At 38.2% G+C, this 17,586-nt stretch overlaps 1 protein-coding gene across 4 annotated transcripts in view; it reads left to right on the top strand.

The window, feature by feature from the left end:
* Positions 1–1,977: 1,977 nt before the first annotated feature.
* LOC121511191 (stromal membrane-associated protein 1-like) overlaps positions 1,978–17,586 on the top strand; it is a 178,523-nt gene continuing 162,914 nt past the window's right edge. For all 4 annotated transcript variants that reach the window (XM_041789788.1, XM_041789790.1, XM_041789789.1 and 1 more), the window contains exon 1: positions 1,978–2,218. In XM_041789788.1, the coding sequence (XP_041645722.1) occupies positions 2,101–2,218 (118 nt within the window). In that variant the 5' untranslated portion in view covers positions 1,978–2,100. The remainder of the gene's footprint in view (positions 2,219–17,586) is intronic.

Here is a 17,586-nt window from a genome sequence, read left to right as displayed (position 1 = left end):
CCCCCAGAAAGTACCTGGGTAGATTGCTCTTATCTATTTACACCAGCTCACCTGCAGCTCACTTACCTTTTCAGCTGTATGTATTCAAATTACCTTCAAACATAACCCATCACCAATGCCAGGCTGGCCAAAATCTTCCCTGAAAGGACAGAAGGTAATGCAAACAATAGCCTGCTGACTGCAGTCGTGTTCATGTCCTGTCTGTTTAGAACTGCACTATTGAAACAGTCTTCTTCCAAATATTTTTCAATGTACAGTGTTCCTAAATCCTTACAACAAACCTTGCATTACTACTTTACCTGTTGGGCTCATCCTTCTTAAAGGATGGACCCTCGCCTCACTTGTGTTAAATGGATTCATGAGAATTTTCCCTGCATTATTGCAAAAGATAAGGTTCTACCTTCTCTGGTGCCGACCCCCTTTTTTTTAATTAAAAACTGACAATTGATGTATGGACTGACAGCAGCTAAGTACGAATCCTCCCTTATAAACTTAATTTTCAAGTGTTGATATTTTGTTTCATGAATGTGCTTGTATATACTGGTCTGCCTCTCCCAGTGTGAGTGAGGGTGGTACTATGTAGTATTGAAGGTGGTTGGATGTGATAAGATTTGGAACTTCATCCTCAAAAACTGTTGCTGTTATGATTTCCCACTGGTAAAAATGATAACGTATTTAATAACTTAATTGTAATTCACTTTTTTGTTAAAAAAGAAATTTGGATTAAAAGTTGAAACAGTTGTGACAAACAGATGTAAAAGCATTATTTGTCCAGCAGATGGCACAGTTTTCCCTCTCTTGAGGAAATTTTCTTCCTCAGGATCTCTGTCACACAGATCAAGTCTTAGTATTTCATAATTTTTCTGCCTCAAAGAGCTTATAATGGGGAAATCCAGGCAACATTTTATTATTATAAATATAATTTGAAATTACCAAATTATTAAAACTGACCTGCCTTTAGACTAACTTCTTTTCAAACCGTCACTGACTTATTTTAAGCTTAATTTTACTCTCACTACTGAATAATAAAATGCTGAATTAATAACATGACACTGCTATGATGACACTCCTGTCCCTGAAGTTTGTTCCAAAATATGGAGAAATTCTGCCCCATCATTTGGTGAAATTTTCTAATTTAACTGAAATTCAGCATCTTTAAGGAGTACCAGTGATGTTCCAGCCACCTGAACACAAATGTAAGCAGCCTCCCTGTCTTTGTTTTTGTTTTCCAACCAACTGATGCTGAAGCAAAGCCTGCACGACCAAAATTCAAATGTACAATTCTAAAATGTAACAATATCACATTTATAAATTAACCTAACACTGCACTCTGCATACTTTTTCACCATCCAGATTCCAGCCAACTGGAATACACCTCATCCCTAACCCAAACGCAGAATAGGTGTATTTATCATGTTTAACTAAATTTATATGGATGGATATCAGAAACAAAGATCAGCTCAGTGTTCAGTTAAATAAAGTATTTTGGGTGTTTTTTTTCCTATACATAGATAATATACACATTTTTTTGACAGTTCCGTTTTTTTCCATAATATTTCCAAAGGATATTTTTCAAAAACCAACCAAAATGCAGTGTTGAACATACAGAAATCTGTTTAATAGTTTCTACCTCACAAGTACAGTGTGCATTTATTTATTAGAGTTGGGACATATTTACAAATATTATTTTTCAAGGGGTAGTATTAATGTACACTTTTTTATAGGAAATGTTTTAGGGGACGCTTGGCACTCAGGTTTTTTAAAAGATATCTTCTAATCCAGTTAATTTTTTAAAATTTAACTAACATTGTTAATGTTAAAACATTAATCCCTCTCTCAGCTGTAGGGTTAGAGAGGACATCTATCAATAATAATGCTGGTTCTTGTCGGGATTCGTGTGCGGCATTGTAATTTCCGATAGTCTTGAATGCAGCAGGGATGATGCTGGTTGGATCCATATTACCTTGTTAGCAGGTTGAAGCTAACTGAATACAGACGAGAGGTACAGGGAGATGTCCCACCCTTTTTAACACAAGCTGAGCTCTCCGTGGATTCTAACGGTTTCATACGAGCACGACTTAAACTTTAAACAGGGCCGAGATGACGACGAGGTCAGAGAGAGAAAAAGCCCAGAAACTGAATGAGCAGCATCAGGCCATTCTGTCTAAACTGCTGAGAGAGGACGACAACAAGTACTGTGCTGACTGTGAGGCTAAAGGTAAGCCTGACAGTCTTTTCTGTGGACTAACATGACAAACATGCGTGTAGAGAAAGGTAAAATGACGTGGAAACTTTAAAGCTAACGGTTCGCTAAGCTAGCATCTTAATGAACCGTTATTCTGAGGGGAGTGAAGTGAAGCTATTCTGACATTCCTCTGTTTCTGGTGACCAAAGAGTGTCATCCGGCACAACTTCATTATTTTTTAAGTTCAGTTTATTTTACGACGTGAAATGCAAACCAAAGAAATCCTTGTCCAGTTACAATTAAGCCTAAATAAATAATATTGAGCGACATTTATCAATTCACCGCAACAAATATGTAACTTCCGTTAAGCGCCTTCAAAGTAAAATCCCCTCCCGCTTCCATAAATAGTAAAATAATATTTCTCACTCAACAGCCCAGTTATATTCTATAATATTACATTATATTACATTACAGTATATCTTGTAGTAGCATAATTTTATTACTTGGTAATAGAGAACCCCAGATTGTTACTACGACTACAACAATCGGGGCTTTACAGTAACAACCGCCAGCCTGCTGAATACAGGTGGATTCCAGTTATGGAAAGTACCTCCAACTTACCACTTCGACAGCCTGAATTTATTACTGTCACTACCTGTATTTCAGTCTACCTGTGCTTGGCTGTAAGCGCTCGTGTTTGTGAATTAGATGCCTGTCATAATGAGGCTGATTTGCTCATTGAGGGGGAAAATTTCCCCAAAATACTTGCAAAATTGCGAAACTAGCCCACAAACAATGGTTTTGTTCCCATATTTATTAGTGAGTTATTTTCCAAACAACAAAATTGTGGCTAGTGAAAATTCAGAGTGGCTTGTAACTTTGGAAAACTACTAGCCACAGTGGCTGGTTGGCAAAAAAGTAAATGTTGAGCCCTGATTGTAATCCAGGATAATGAGAAATTCAACACTAGTAAAGTTTACAGTAGACATTATTCACTATTTGAGGAGGGAAAGGTCTCTGTACTTTAGCGCATACATTGAATAGTTGGAGTAATACCACAAACATTTAAAAAAAGGATTCAAATTTATTAAGTGGAATAAAACAAAATAACGAGGATAAAATATTGTTTTGAATGTTAAAATAAAAGCATATGAGCAGGACTGGGTAAATTAATTATAAGGATAGGCATAACAATAAAGTGAATACAGACTAAAAAATAAAAAAAAACACAACAAAAACTCTCAGTGGATAATATCGCTTCAAATAATTTATCTTCACAGTGAGTCTGTTTGAATTTTTTAAGCTTGTTTTATTTTCCTAGATGCTCTGCTATGTCCTGGTTGCCTTACTTGATATTTTTTGTGGTTTGTAAATGCACCGTTTTTTTGTGCGCTCTTATTCTGAAATGTGATATCTTGCATTTCCGTATTTTTGCGTCCGTGCTGCTGCGGACGTGACTCCTCTTTGCCCGACAGTATCGATGTTATGTCCTTGACTGTTTTATTAATGAGCGGAAAACGTGTGAGTCCTGTGAAGACGGCAGTGAAGTAGAGGTGTAGTTTACTCTGTATGGCTGTAGAGGAAACGCGTCACCATCAGAGACTGTCGGTAGTTGGTACAGCTGCAGACAACACCTTACCACCGCCTCGACATGCCCTGGAGCAGAGCGGAACCACAACCAAACTCCATTCAAAAAAACAAAAGTTTAAGTCTCCCTCTTACATACTCCGATTTACTGTTTCATTAAAGATCTTCTGGTGATATTTAGAAAATAACGCTCATTTCGGCATATATCCAAGATGTAACACAGCAATGCAACCTTTTAGAATGATGATATAATGTATGCATGCCTTAAATATTCCCAGGGATGAGGGGCATGTGAATTGAGAAGTTAGAGTAATGTTTCTTTGCACAACTGATTTCGTGAAATAGCCACATGTTTGTGTCTGCAGTCTTAAAAGGAGCGTGTGTCTGAGTGGAAACATGAAATTCCCAGACTTGTGAGTGGAGTCTGAACGGCTCATACCGGGACTACCTATGACTGAGATTAAATGCCTTTTGCGTCATCGCCATGCCTCTGCTGCCATCTGACAAGTGTAATCTGTAGTAGCAGACCTTCCTCTACAAGCACAGCAGGTTTGATCGTGATTTCCCCCTGACTGCCTCTGATGCTGCATCTCTTTTAGATGTAACCTACTACAATATTCATTCACCTACATGATGTGAACAGCGTTATATCTTCCTGGTTTTGTAACTTCATAGAGCGGAAATTTGAGATATTTCAGATTGAAAATATCAACAATTATATCAGTCTTGCAGCCAGGCTCATTTGCAACAATTGCAAACAACCCCCGACTTGAGAAACTTTTATTTAATTTGAATTTATTTGACTCTTTTATAAACTTTGCCTTCCCTAACAGAAAACGAAGCTAGTGTATTATTATAACTCAGAATCTCTCAAAGCTTGCTAGAACAGTTGTTATCAGATGTTAGTGATGCCAACTAATGCGATCTGTCATCCTGTAGTACATCAACAAAGCGCTTGTTTAGCCACCACCCCCTTATTTCTTACAGACACAGATTGCCCTCCCTGTTTTACCTGATCAGAATAGTTTCTGTTTAACAATCCACCCCAAAATGTCTTGTTGAGGATGTGGCCTGTTGTGCATGCAGTATATCATTCTTACTTTAATCTCTGCTTTTCTTTGTTGCAAGCATTGTAGCTGCTGCACAATTGAGCCATTTTGTTATGATGTTCATGATGAGAGGGATTGTTGGGGTGCTTGGTGGGTGTAATTCAATTGACTTTGTTTCCTTTTCTGCATCATGAAATATCAGTTTTGATTTGATGTTTTTGTCTACGGTGTTTTATGGTTCCCGTGCTGTGCTGGAAATATGAAAAAAAAAACACAAGTTTTACCCTCTTCTAAAAGAATGTTTTTTTTTTTTTTCCTTTGGCAAAAATCAACATAGACACTTGTTGTTTGTGATGCCTTTATTTAGAGAGAAGGACAGTAGATAGAGGCAGAATGAAAGCATGGGGGTGAGACATGTGGAAAAGAGGCTGCAGGCTGAGCTTGAACTCAGGCTGCCATGTACGTGGGGGGATGGTATGCAATCTACGCCCCAGCATTCCCTTTTTTTAATACCTGATTTTCTTTAGTCCAAAAAATATATATTATGTTCTGGATTTTGACAGTATATAGTAGCAGTGCTGTTAATACTGCCATAATAGAAGTGTTAAAAACTATGTATGTTAAAAGAGCAGGCAGCAGCTCTAAATAATCTAGAATTTATATTACATCACTATATCTATGTGTAATGCATTAGTTTAGGGATAAAAACGTAACTTTGTCATGGCAGCTTTATCTGAAATCACTAAGACTGACTAAAATGATTATATAAAACAGGCATACATTATGAAATAATATAAAGTGATAAAAAAATCTAAAATAAAACTTCATTAAATGATAATAAAAGTCTTAGAATAAAATATTCTCATTTTGAAAAGGAGCCCAACAGAGGAGAAATGTCTGTAACAGTGCTTTCAAGTGTTCAGGTGTGGGTTCAGATCGTATTTGAAGTTGTAAGGTAGAACAGACTTGAAGCAGCTGCTTCAGAAGCTTGATTGTTCCTTGTTTGGAGATTTTTTTTGGCAGCTGGTTGGTAGAGCTCATTGCTCTCCCTGCAGTGTTAACATGGAGTAACTTTAACATTTTTTCACTTTATTAAGGCAGTGCTTAACTTTAAAGTTGTTTAAATCATTGACTTTCAAATAAACTAGTGTATAATTTATAACTTCCTCTTCAAGAGTGAAGCCTACTGTTAAAGAGAAATTAGTGTAGTTCCTTTCTGTGGACATTACTACTGCTGAGGACATTTGCATGTGCCGTTTCACCCCCAGAGTCACAGACTGATGTTCTGATCATAAATTAAATCACTGTCATTTATAAATTTCCTTTCTTCTCCTTTCTGGTGCTCAGTTTGAACTTCAGCACAACATCTTGATCATGTCTACATGCCTAAAAGCATTGGTTGCTGCCATGTGATTGGCTGATTAGATATTTGTGCTTAGAAGCAGTTAAACAGGTATACCTAATAAAGTGATAATTGAACATAAACGTTACAGTTTAAAACATTAGTGCTGTCTTCAGGTGTAAGCTGGCATGTTTACTTTTGGTCACATTGCTTTCCAAAGCACTGGACCACAGACATTTAAAAATGTCTAGAGTCAGTGTGAATATTTAAAAAAAAGCAGAATGTTTGCTTGGTCTCTGACCTTGTATTTTATCAGAGAAGCTCTGAGCTTTTATTTCTCTAATGCTGTATTATACTGGTTTGTGCTGCATATTTTACTGAGGTATGAAGTCAACTCTTTAACACAAAAACCCAGAGTGCTTTGGCTGTTTTCAGATTTCTCTGGATTTTTAAAGGCATTGTGAAATTTCTGCTGGTATTTTCTCCCTTTGTCCCTCCCTGTAAATCAGCTCACATGGCAGTCTCGTGTAGTGATTTTCAGGATCTGTAGAGGATTGTTTTACAGCTGAGAGGAATGAATTTAATTCTGTTAGCTTGAGCTTTACCTGCCTTATTACATGACGAACAAAGCCAGGTTTTTTCTTTAATAGCAATTAGAGGAAAAAAGACAGCACACTCTAACTGATCAGGCATCTTAGTAAAAAAACTTTTTAAAAGCTTTGTTTATGAGTTTAAATGTGAAGTATGTAAAGTTTGCCACCAGGGGGCTATCAATCAAAAGATGCTCCATCCTCCATTGCTCACTGCTTGGTTCAGAGCAAGGACTCAGCTCATTAAAAACTACACTCCATAACATGTCTTACTTACATGAATTGTATTAATTAAGGTCCATTATTGGTGCATTGAGTTTTTGTAGTGTGAGTCTGTACTAAATGAAATGGCTGCTGGTGGAACAGTTAGCTTGGATGTAGCTACAGTACGGTGGCAGCTTTATCAGAACTGGACCTCATTTCTTTATCAAAACAAGAGCAATGAGCCTCACTGAAAGCATTTCATGACAGAAAATGTGTTTTCACGCTTCTGCTGACCTGCTTCGGCATGAGTTTGCCATTATTATGAGAACAGGTTGATTTGAACTGTAAGCCAGCAGCCATTAGCTTGAATTTAGCAGTAGAAGTGCAGCGGTTTAATCAGATTTTGACCACACTTCCTTTTTAAAACAGGAGGATGTTCTGATGTTCTGAGGATGTTCTCTGCTGTTCAAACACTATGGTAGCTTACCTTGATAGCTGACAGCTGTCTTATTGCTCTGATTTGCCCATCATGAATCAATGAAACAGTCTATCTGGCATGTCAGGTTAGCGGAAAACTCCTGTTGGGGGGCAAGAAGTGATTTCTGCATGTAGAGATGCTACCAAAAAGGCCATGTTTTGTGCTGTTTATGACCGTCCCAAGTGTTGAAACTTCATAGTGAGCAGAAAAATGTAAAAAACAAACAAAAAACTAATGGAGAAATGGCAGCAGCAGGCAGTAGTTAAAAAAAGACACACTATGTTTGTGTATGGTCTGTTTCCACAAGTGGTCCAGTTTAGTTCAGTACAGTTTTTCATGGTTTTGCACATTTAAACTCTGTGACAGGAAATCTGTGTATTTTTAAGAGATCCAGATCATTTGGCTCAGCTCAGTAGAGCTGGTTGTTTGGCTCCCAAATGGCTCTTTATTTGTTTTTGTTTTTTTTAATGTGGATTAAATAACAACAAAGGAGGGAGGAACTGGCACTCAGAAGTAGCTCACTACAGTGAGTCACATTTAAAGAGCCATTTTATTGAACAGACTTATTCGTGAGTGGCATATTTTCTTGGTCGCTTACCCACAAGGTTTGTTTAGTTGATTGTACATCACTATTTCAATTAAAAGTATGTTTGTTAAAAAGGGATGAGTTTTTTACATGTTAAAGGGTCTCAGCAAGCCTCTTAGCTACGTAAAAGACTCCTCCAGCCTCTTGTCTCCCTTCATCTGGCTAGATGACGCTATAGATCTGCAGGACAGTGTAATTTGATATTGGAAAAATCACCTTTTTGTAAAGTGCAGTAATCATATTCAGTATATGTTGGGTTTTTCTGATGATAATGCATCATAGAGGCCCATTTAGAGCTCTAAAGTACTTACTTACCTCTGTTCACATTCACCCCTGACGGCTGTCCCCCACTTCCTGCCACCTAACAGGCATTCTGGATCACATGATTGCAAACAACCCGATCCAAATTTTAATTGTTTGACAGCCCTTAAATTTACTAAACAGTAAACCACCAATTTTGTTTCGTGGGTTAATTTTAGTTTAATTTCTCAAGTGTCATGACTGCTTTGTGCTGCAGACTATTTGAAAAGCATTCTGGGAAGTAGTTTGAACCAGGAGAGCAAAGTTTAACAGCTTTTCTGCCTCATTCTTCAAAATTCATCCACAGGACTAAAATGTTGGTTTGATGGAGGTACTGTTGTTCAGTAAACACACCCTATGGAGTGCAGTTTTTTTTAAAAGACTGGTCAATTTGCAAACTAAAGAATAAAAATAATGATAAAGTAAGCAGTGGTGGTGGGCAGAACTGAGCTGGGAATCTCCTCTCTACTTGTAAATGCTTGGTTTGGCAGCACCATCATGGGGGTGGGCATGTGGGGTGTGTGTTACTAGGGGGATCTTAGGCATAGGTTGTGCAGCCTTTAGCATAACATCCAGCATTTCCATATCAGCAATAAAATGTCTGTCATGACTCTGTCCTGGCAGCCACAATGCCAAGACAAGGCCTATTATAACTATGAAAACTGAAGGTTTCTCTGGCTAAAAAACTGAAGGAAGTATCCGAGGTAATATAAGAACTCATCCAATAAAACAACATCCAGATTGAAAGGTTTATAAATGACCTTTAATGACTTTAAGTATTAAGCCTTGCTTAAGTTTGACATTAGACTCCATCAGTACTGATTTTACTATGTATTATGAAACTCTTTCTAGTTTAATAGAAGAGCATTGTCAGTGTGATGCACTGATTTATGTCTCAGTCAGTGCCATGCTGCCTGCAGCCAGAGGCCTGTTTACTTTTGTTAGTCATCCAGCAGCAGCATGCAGCCACAACCTCTGAGTCATGGAGGCTCTGTCACAGCGATCGCATCTATTTTTGTCCAAACAATATAAGGAGAATAAAGCATACATCTTAATTTAATATGAACAAGATGAGATCTGCAGAGACGGATTTTTATATGTAAGACCTCAGAAAGAACAGAATGTTTGTGTCTGTCATTGTATTTTCATTGTTTGATGCTTCCAAAGAGTAGCTCTTGTAGAAATTTATAATGAAATGGCAAAGCAGCGATATTGAAGGACTCTGTTAAATTATGTGTTTATTTAAGGTTTTGTAGACACGACTTTGAAGAAAGACTCCAAAAGTACTAGAAAGTCTGCTAAACCAATCTACTAAAGGCAAGTCTTGGTTCAAAAATGCACAAAACTGCCTGTGTGATCCTAGACAGCCAAAGATTTTCCCCAGTGTTTGCCTGGACTTTTCACCCCTGTTAAAGCTGTGTGTGAGTTAGATGCCGACGTGTGAACAGAGCGGGAAAATCTGCCCACTATCAGTTCCCATTAACTGATGATCTTTGGCTGCATCGCTGCACAAGTGTTTACATCTGCATTACAGTGCATCATAGAAGTGATGAATTTCAGCACCCCTAGTGTGTCATACTTTAAATTTCATGAAAAGAAAACTAGAAGACATTTTAATCTAAATACTAATTGAAACAGCTGCTGAAATTAACACTGTACTGACCATCACACTTGGCTTTATTAGGGCAATAGTAAACTATAGAGCCAACATGCAGCACTGTTTTTTCCTCATTGTTTACGTCATAACTCTGAGGAGGAAGATTCCTCCTCTTTCACAAAGAGTTCCTGTGAATCCTTGAAATGTCTTATAAAGTCTTAAATTGGACGTTTGAAACTGAAGGCCATAAAAATTCTTTAAAAGTCTTACTTTTGTTCTTGTCAGAGTTCTTAAATTTTCTATTTCACTTTGTCTGAGACATGTCTTTATGAAATCATTGTTTTCTGCCCAACTTTATAAGATTTTAATCATTCTTTTTTCATATTTGTCCATGTTACAGTTCCCAGGCCTGCCAAAGTGCCCACTAAGAATATGTACAGCCTCCCCTTATTTTGGCGGGTCCTTTCTGACAAAAATGTTATTTTCTTTTCTTTATGACATAACTGTTATCAAATGTGGGAGAAATCATCAGATTTTGGTGATTATAGCCCTGTGCCGTTAGCCTACACATTTCAAAACCTCACATCAATTCAGAAAATTCAGTCTGGTGTGCCAAGACATGCCTTTCATTTTTGACTGTTTGCTGTGTAGAGGGATTAATTTTTCTCAATTCAGGTCCTTAGAAGGGTCTTAAAAAGTCTAAAATTTGTTTGTTGAAAGAGTGACATAATCCTGTTCACTCCCCAATAAGATGATATTTTAAAAGCGTGCATTTCCTTTGGATGTTTTTCTCTCTAAACACCACAGACAGAGTCTATCAGCTGTTATTGATTATTAAACAAGCTTTGGCTCTAACCACTCTGATCACACAGCTCTGCCTCTATCGATGAGTTTGTTTTAGGGGTGTGCTTAAACACACACTATCTGCCATTCATGTTGTCATGTCTGTGCCCACTGCAGTCAGGCCTCTCAGCTGTAATTTCACACCCCCTTCTGAACACACAGACTACTCCATGTTTAATCCATTTGTGTGTGAATCTCACTGATCACAGTTCTGCTTTCATGTCCTCCTTGGCATCTCACTGAGAGTCACACTATGGCAGTTTTTGAATTCGCCAACTATACTAGCAGTACGTACTGATTTGCCCAAAATGTAGTATGCAGTATGCGAACAAATGTGAAAGTTGCAATATGCCAAAAATACCCGATGATGTACTGATTTGGGAAAATTTCGCAGAATGCATCAGACCAGTCTACTTCGCCTACTGTTACCCACAATGCAAAGCGCCGGGTCAGAGTTTGTAATGGCGGAGAGTGGCGAAACTTTCACTGGAGCGGCGGACAGTTACAAATGGAAGTGCCATTACTTTTTCTCTTTACCTTTTTAACATGTACTATAGTAAAATAAGTTGTAATAAGGTCACTGTTGTTTTTGTTTTGCCGTTATGGCTCGTAACGGCCGGAAAGGTGCTGTCAAGTGTGTCCTTTCACTGCACTATACATGCTAAGCTAAAAACAACGGCTATAAAAATCCCGAAAAATCAAATAAAAACACTTCCCAGATTTTTTCTGTAAATAGATGGATGGAAAACACTGTAGCGTCATTTGCAGTTGACCAGGGTGTGACGTACTTCTGTATACTGTGTAGTGAAAATGTGTTGATAATAAATTAATATTATCAAGTAAACCTCATAAAGAATAGGGCACCACCGCTTACGCGGATTGGTTATTTAATAACCAATAAAATATTGTAAATATTAATTAATCAAAACCTTTAATTAATTAACAAGAACATTAACTGTAAATCAATCTCATTCCTAAAGTAGTAAATTCTCATAACATTGACTCTATTTCTCTGCTTAATAGAATGAATTCCCGAACTACGACTGTCTTTTGAAGATTTATTATAAAATCACAAAATAACAGACATAAATCACAGGTTATATGAATAGATAATGTAAATGAATAAACAGAACATGACTAAATATGGTAAAGAGAAAGGATGCTAACTTAGTTGGTGAGAGTGGATTATTTTAATAATCCTAACGGAAAAATTTTAACCGACGTTAAGACTTTGGAGGGTGAATTTGGAAGAATAATAGATCTGAACTAATTTATTGGAACTTTGGAGACATCAGCACCAGAGAGATGAATTGGATCATACCAGCCGTTTGATGGAGGCGAGGAGGAGGGGACCCATCTGGAGGGGCCCGGAGGAAGGCGTCTGGCAAGTTCTGAACGCCTGAAGCTACCGCGTGCCAACTCTGGTCCGACCCGGATGGGTTCAAGCTGGGCCGCTGCGGTGCCGATGGGTCGCTCAGACTGTAGGGACGGCTGTACAGACTCTTGTCCACAGACTCTGGGAAGGATTGTCTCTCGTTCCAAAAACAGTTCTTGATTGTCCAATTAAAAAAATCAGATAAACTCAAACGCATCAACACCACGTGACTGCTGGCTCACAGTGAAGTCGATTGTGTGATAAAAAGGAAAACAAAAACTCTGCATTACAAAAACCTAGCACGAAGCTATAAAAAGGTTAGGAAAAATCTTGTACTGGATAAGAAAAATTCTAAGTCTGATTGTTTATCAGACTTGGCACAACGCTTGGATCAAGAATGGGCCTAGGAGGCCCAAGGAGACTCAACAGAGCTCTCCTCAGTGAGCATCTTCTTGGACTGTCCAGACCTGACCGCTATAACTGCTCACCGAACTCCACACTCTCTGAACTCTTGTGAGTTCTGAAGTTACTCTTATACAAGAGGGAGGGGTTTCGGTTTTGAAGCCCTCCCAGTGTTTGTTGTTTGATTAAATCCACTCCACCAGATCATCAAGTTAATCGGATAATGTAGAGATAACACAACATGGTTATAAAGACTCTAGAATACTATCAATAAACTATCACACAAACATTAGAAACACAGTTAATTGTTTATACGCACAATTATACATTAGAAAATGTTTCTGCATTTGGGTGACGGAACTTGACCACAAGGTGGCAATGTTGATCCAGGGACGATTTTCAGTCTCTGTTTGTCAACTTGGAGAAATACAACTAAATTATATCATAAAACCATAATTCAGTAAGGGAAGATGCTAGAGATTAGTATGACACGTCATTCTGTTCCTTGTAAACAGACTCAACCAAATATGAACATGTCCTGTTAGAAACATAACATTTAAGACAGTTTTTTGATACTTCCAATCCTTGCAGCTTCATGTGGTCGAGATAACACCGGGAATTTACGATATGCGCCTGCTTTCTGCCACGGCTCTGTAGGAAGACAGAGTCCTTAGATTTATGAGGCGTAGTGCAAAGTTTCTTACAGCTTTCAGGAGGACAGGATTTAGTCTGAGGAGGTTCACCATTTGGTCGACTAATCGAAAGATTCAGATTTTAAGGTGTTTATCTCTGTTGGGAGCTGTCTTTCATCAAAATGGCAGTTTAAGAGTCCTACTGCCTGAGAAACTCTTGTTTATCGAACGTGGTTCCTTGATAAGTTGTCAGCCATGGGGGAAAGAGACCCCCCCCCCCCCCCCCCCTTCAGTGACATTCCTGAAGGATAATCTGAAGGTGTAGGTTTAGGAAGGAGAAAGGATCTCTCCCCCCTTGTATCATTATCTTTCCTCCTTAGAGGGTGTGATATCAACAGCCTTAGATTGTGGTTTCATCTTTAGTTGTTCTGGATAGATTCTCACTACAACTGGAAACCAAACCGGGCCAAGCATACTACACAATAACGTTTGACTGGCAGTCATACTGCATACTACTGTCAAACGCAGTACGCAATACATACTGCATACTGCGTTTGGCAGGAGTATGCTGTAGGCCAATTCAAAAAACAGCCTAACTTTTGCCTCTAAGACAGCCTTTTTAGCAGTCTGACACACACTGTAGGGCTGGACGTTAGAAAGATAGTGATACTGACTTTTAAAGAGCGACACTGCAAAAAAAAAAATCACTTTGATATGTAAGCTATTGCAATATGAAAAATTTAGGCAGATTTTTGAGATTAATGGAATGAAAAAAATTAAATTCAGACCCCTTTGTCAGATGCACCAGATTTACAAGACGGTTAAACTAATGATTAACATTTTTTAAAAATCTTGTGGCTACTGTGGCTTTTCTTGTTGTATGACAGTGACCTGTCATACAACAAACCTAAATACAGATTTTCACTTTACAGGATCTTTTACCTTAATGTCCATGACTCATATCCTTAAAACTTTAAAGGATGTGTTATGAAAAACTTCACAGTGGAAACCCATAAAGTCATCAACTACTTCCACTATTTTTTAAAACCAGGCTGTACACATGTTTATTTCAGCTTTAAAGATAAACATTTTAACATTAGATGTGTATCACTCTGATTCTTCTGCAGTAAGCCTCAAGTGGACAGTGGAGGAACTGCAGCTTTATTCACCTCTGCAGTGGCTTCATTTTGTAACACCAGAGGTAACCCCTTGGTGCTCACACAGCAGATCTTGGCTGGAGCTGCAGGGTGCTTAGCACTTTGTAGACCTGACCTTGGTACTGCTCTGCTGCTACGCAAACACTCACTCAAAAAAGCTGGCACAGACTCACAAACTCATACTGACTTGGACCCAGGAGCCTGCAGACTCACCTGCAGTATAGTCCACCTTTTAAAGGTGTGAAGGACAGGATCACCTTCAGTGTCATGTGGAGGACACTGAGCTCAGCCTCTGGATCAGCGCAGTGTTACATCAGAATGATTGAGGGTGACTTTCAAATACTGATGTCTGATAGTTTGCAGGTTGGCTGGTGTTATTTTAAATCTTTGTGTGACAAACAAAGAAGTGTTTGTTAGTGTGGTTAAAGGCATTAATACTTCAGCAATCTAGGTCAAAGTGTTCTACTATTGTGTCTGATTTTAAGACTTGGAACTAATTCATTTAAAGGCCCTTAAGAACACTTAACAAATGAGTGTCCACCGTTGTGTTTTGTTATTAATTAGGTGAAAATACTTATAAAACAGAGGTTTGTTTGCACCATAATCACTTGATGACAATTTTTCTCTGACTCCAGGCTCCTGGTGGCAAGACCAAATATTTACCAAATGCTGTACTGCTTGTTTGAAGGGTAAAAACATTAAACCAATCCAATCCTTTCAGTCTTTTAGAAAGTTTCTGCTTGGTGTGGACCGGCTTTTAGGGCTATTATACTGTCATATTATCAAGTGTGTTAGGGTTGTGATGCAGACTTTGCATGGACACATTACAAACTTCCTCTGTGGGTCTTATGCATAGTTTGTTGTTTAGCTGTTGATGTTTTAAATGTGATGCTTGATGTCATGATGGTATTTTCCTTTCCCTGCTTTTATACCAACTAAAGGATTCATTTCACTTCACACTTGACATCATTAAAGTCAGATTAGGGGTGTGAATCTTTCACTTTCTCATGATTTGATAGGAATCGACTTGACTTGAAGTGACTTGATTTGATTCTTGAACTATATACTCTCCCGCTCTCAGTTTACCCTACTTTTTTACATCCAGGCAGTGGAGCCAGCATTGTTCAGAGCTACTGCTAGTCTAACCCCTAAAATACACCAGATATGACTCCGATCCATCATGGCAGTTTGACTGTGTGCCCTGCCGTCTGTCAACACCCACTGACCGCATTTGCAGTACTGCACGGAGCAGCACCGCTGGACTGCTAGACCCACAAGACAGAGGAGTTCCGCGGTACTTACAGAATCACACCTGGCTGTGCAAGCAGAAACTACTGATGTGCTATAAATCATAACAAACACATGTGGAGCTGTTATTCTGAGCTGCAGAGGTAGGACGAACTTGCTCTGGTTTGTCTCTGTTTTGTCCTTTCATGTGGATTTTTGTGCTTCTACCATGGGTCAGTAACTCTTTGTAAATAAATAAATGCTCCTCTGACCTGTTTACTACAGGACCTGTTGACTTTTTGTCGATGTAGTGAAAGGAAATACGGTCTGGCATTTTTCTTGTGCCAACACAGAGTATTTTATTCTGAAGTGTAACTGAATATTATATTTATTTTGGCGACACTTCCTGTTTAGAGAGTTAAAAAACAATTGTTTTGACTGGAGCATCAGGCTGCAACATAACAAAATTGTTAAAAGTGAAGGGGGTCTGAATACACACAGAATGCACTGTAGCCTATATACTTGCTTGCTCTCTGCAGTGTAACTTTTAACATACACTGCTGATTGTAATGTGATGCATGGCAATGTAACTTTAAAACACCTTAAATTCTTCTTTCTGGGCATAGATCAATGCTGAGAAACTATGAAATGTATCGAAAACCCAACATTAGGCAGAATTAAAATAATAAAGTGTCTTTGAAAATGTTTAAACATATCTCAACCACTTTTAATATGAAATTTAGATCAAGTTAATTGGTGCTTTTCAGTTAAATAAGCCGCTAAAGTATTCTTATAATCTCTAAAGTAAACTTGCAGCTGGGCAGAGCTTGTCGTTGTTGCACAGCATGGAAATAGATAACATTTAGAGGACTGCATAGAATGCCTGAGGGCCGTGCTGTGTTTGTACAATTGTGGATTTAATGTTAATTTAATTTGGGTTAGTTTTTGGGTTAATTTTTAATTTGGGTTAGGTTTGATGGTTGTAAAAAAACGAACACTGACCAATTCAATTTGACATGTAACTGCAGGAGCAGGGACCAAAGTGTCGACCCTCCAGTCTAGAGGTGGCCAACTCTTCCACTGATGCACAGCTGAGGCACACAAATAAATAAACTGCATTGGGAGAAATGTGATTATCGCATCATAAACAAGCATGGGGATAGGGGTACTTGAACATAAATTTAGGCCTTTTTATTGGGTATTATAGTTATCAAAGGTGTTGTTTCTGTAGCTCAGATCAGATCAATCAAGCTGGCACATTTGTCACTATGTCTACACAACTTGCTACATGGTATTAGTCCCACCACATCATCATTTCAATTCTAGTGTCCAACATGTACAACAGCATTTTATGTGGCGTCAGTATAATCAAACATATCCACTGAGAAGCTGGGATTTTCTGATATCAGTTTTTACTTTACATGACTACAAAAACCACTCATTAAAATGCACACTGGAGTCTGTTCATGAGGATAATCTTTGTACAAATTGATTATTTAGCCTTTTTGAAAATGTATACATGGTAATAAATGATCAGTCAGTTGAGTTAAATGATTAATTGACTGCCAGTTTCAAATTCTGTATTTGTCAGGCTTGTTTGGGATCACCAGCAGATGGCACTTTATCCTTTCTTTATCCATCACCTCATTTATCATTGTTGCAGCCTAAATTAAAACCTCTGAGTTAAATGATGCTAAATATTGCTTTTGACAGTCTGGTACATTTTCCCCCCATAGAAAATATAACAGTCCACATAAAAAATCATGAACTTCATGTAATTTTGTGTTTAATCACCAGTCTCTGTATCTGATTCAGTCTTTATAACTGTGATATTTTTGTACTGTTTTCTGTCTGGTTTTATTGACTTCCTTGGCAGTAATGTTCCTTTATTTGTTTACAAAAGACAATAAGATCCAGTGAGTTTTTATCAGGTTCTCCTCTTGGAATAATTAAAAAGAAACACTGTAAAGTGGGGAAACTCCATTGCTCCTTGTTTGACACTGAACCAGACTAAGAGACCAGCAGAGGGCAG

This window comes from Cheilinus undulatus, linkage group 6, assembly GCF_018320785.1.
Source record: "Cheilinus undulatus linkage group 6, ASM1832078v1, whole genome shotgun sequence".
Classification (NCBI taxonomy): Eukaryota; Metazoa; Chordata; class Actinopteri; order Labriformes; family Labridae; genus Cheilinus; species Cheilinus undulatus.
This window is presented reverse-complemented; position numbering and strand designations above follow the sequence as displayed.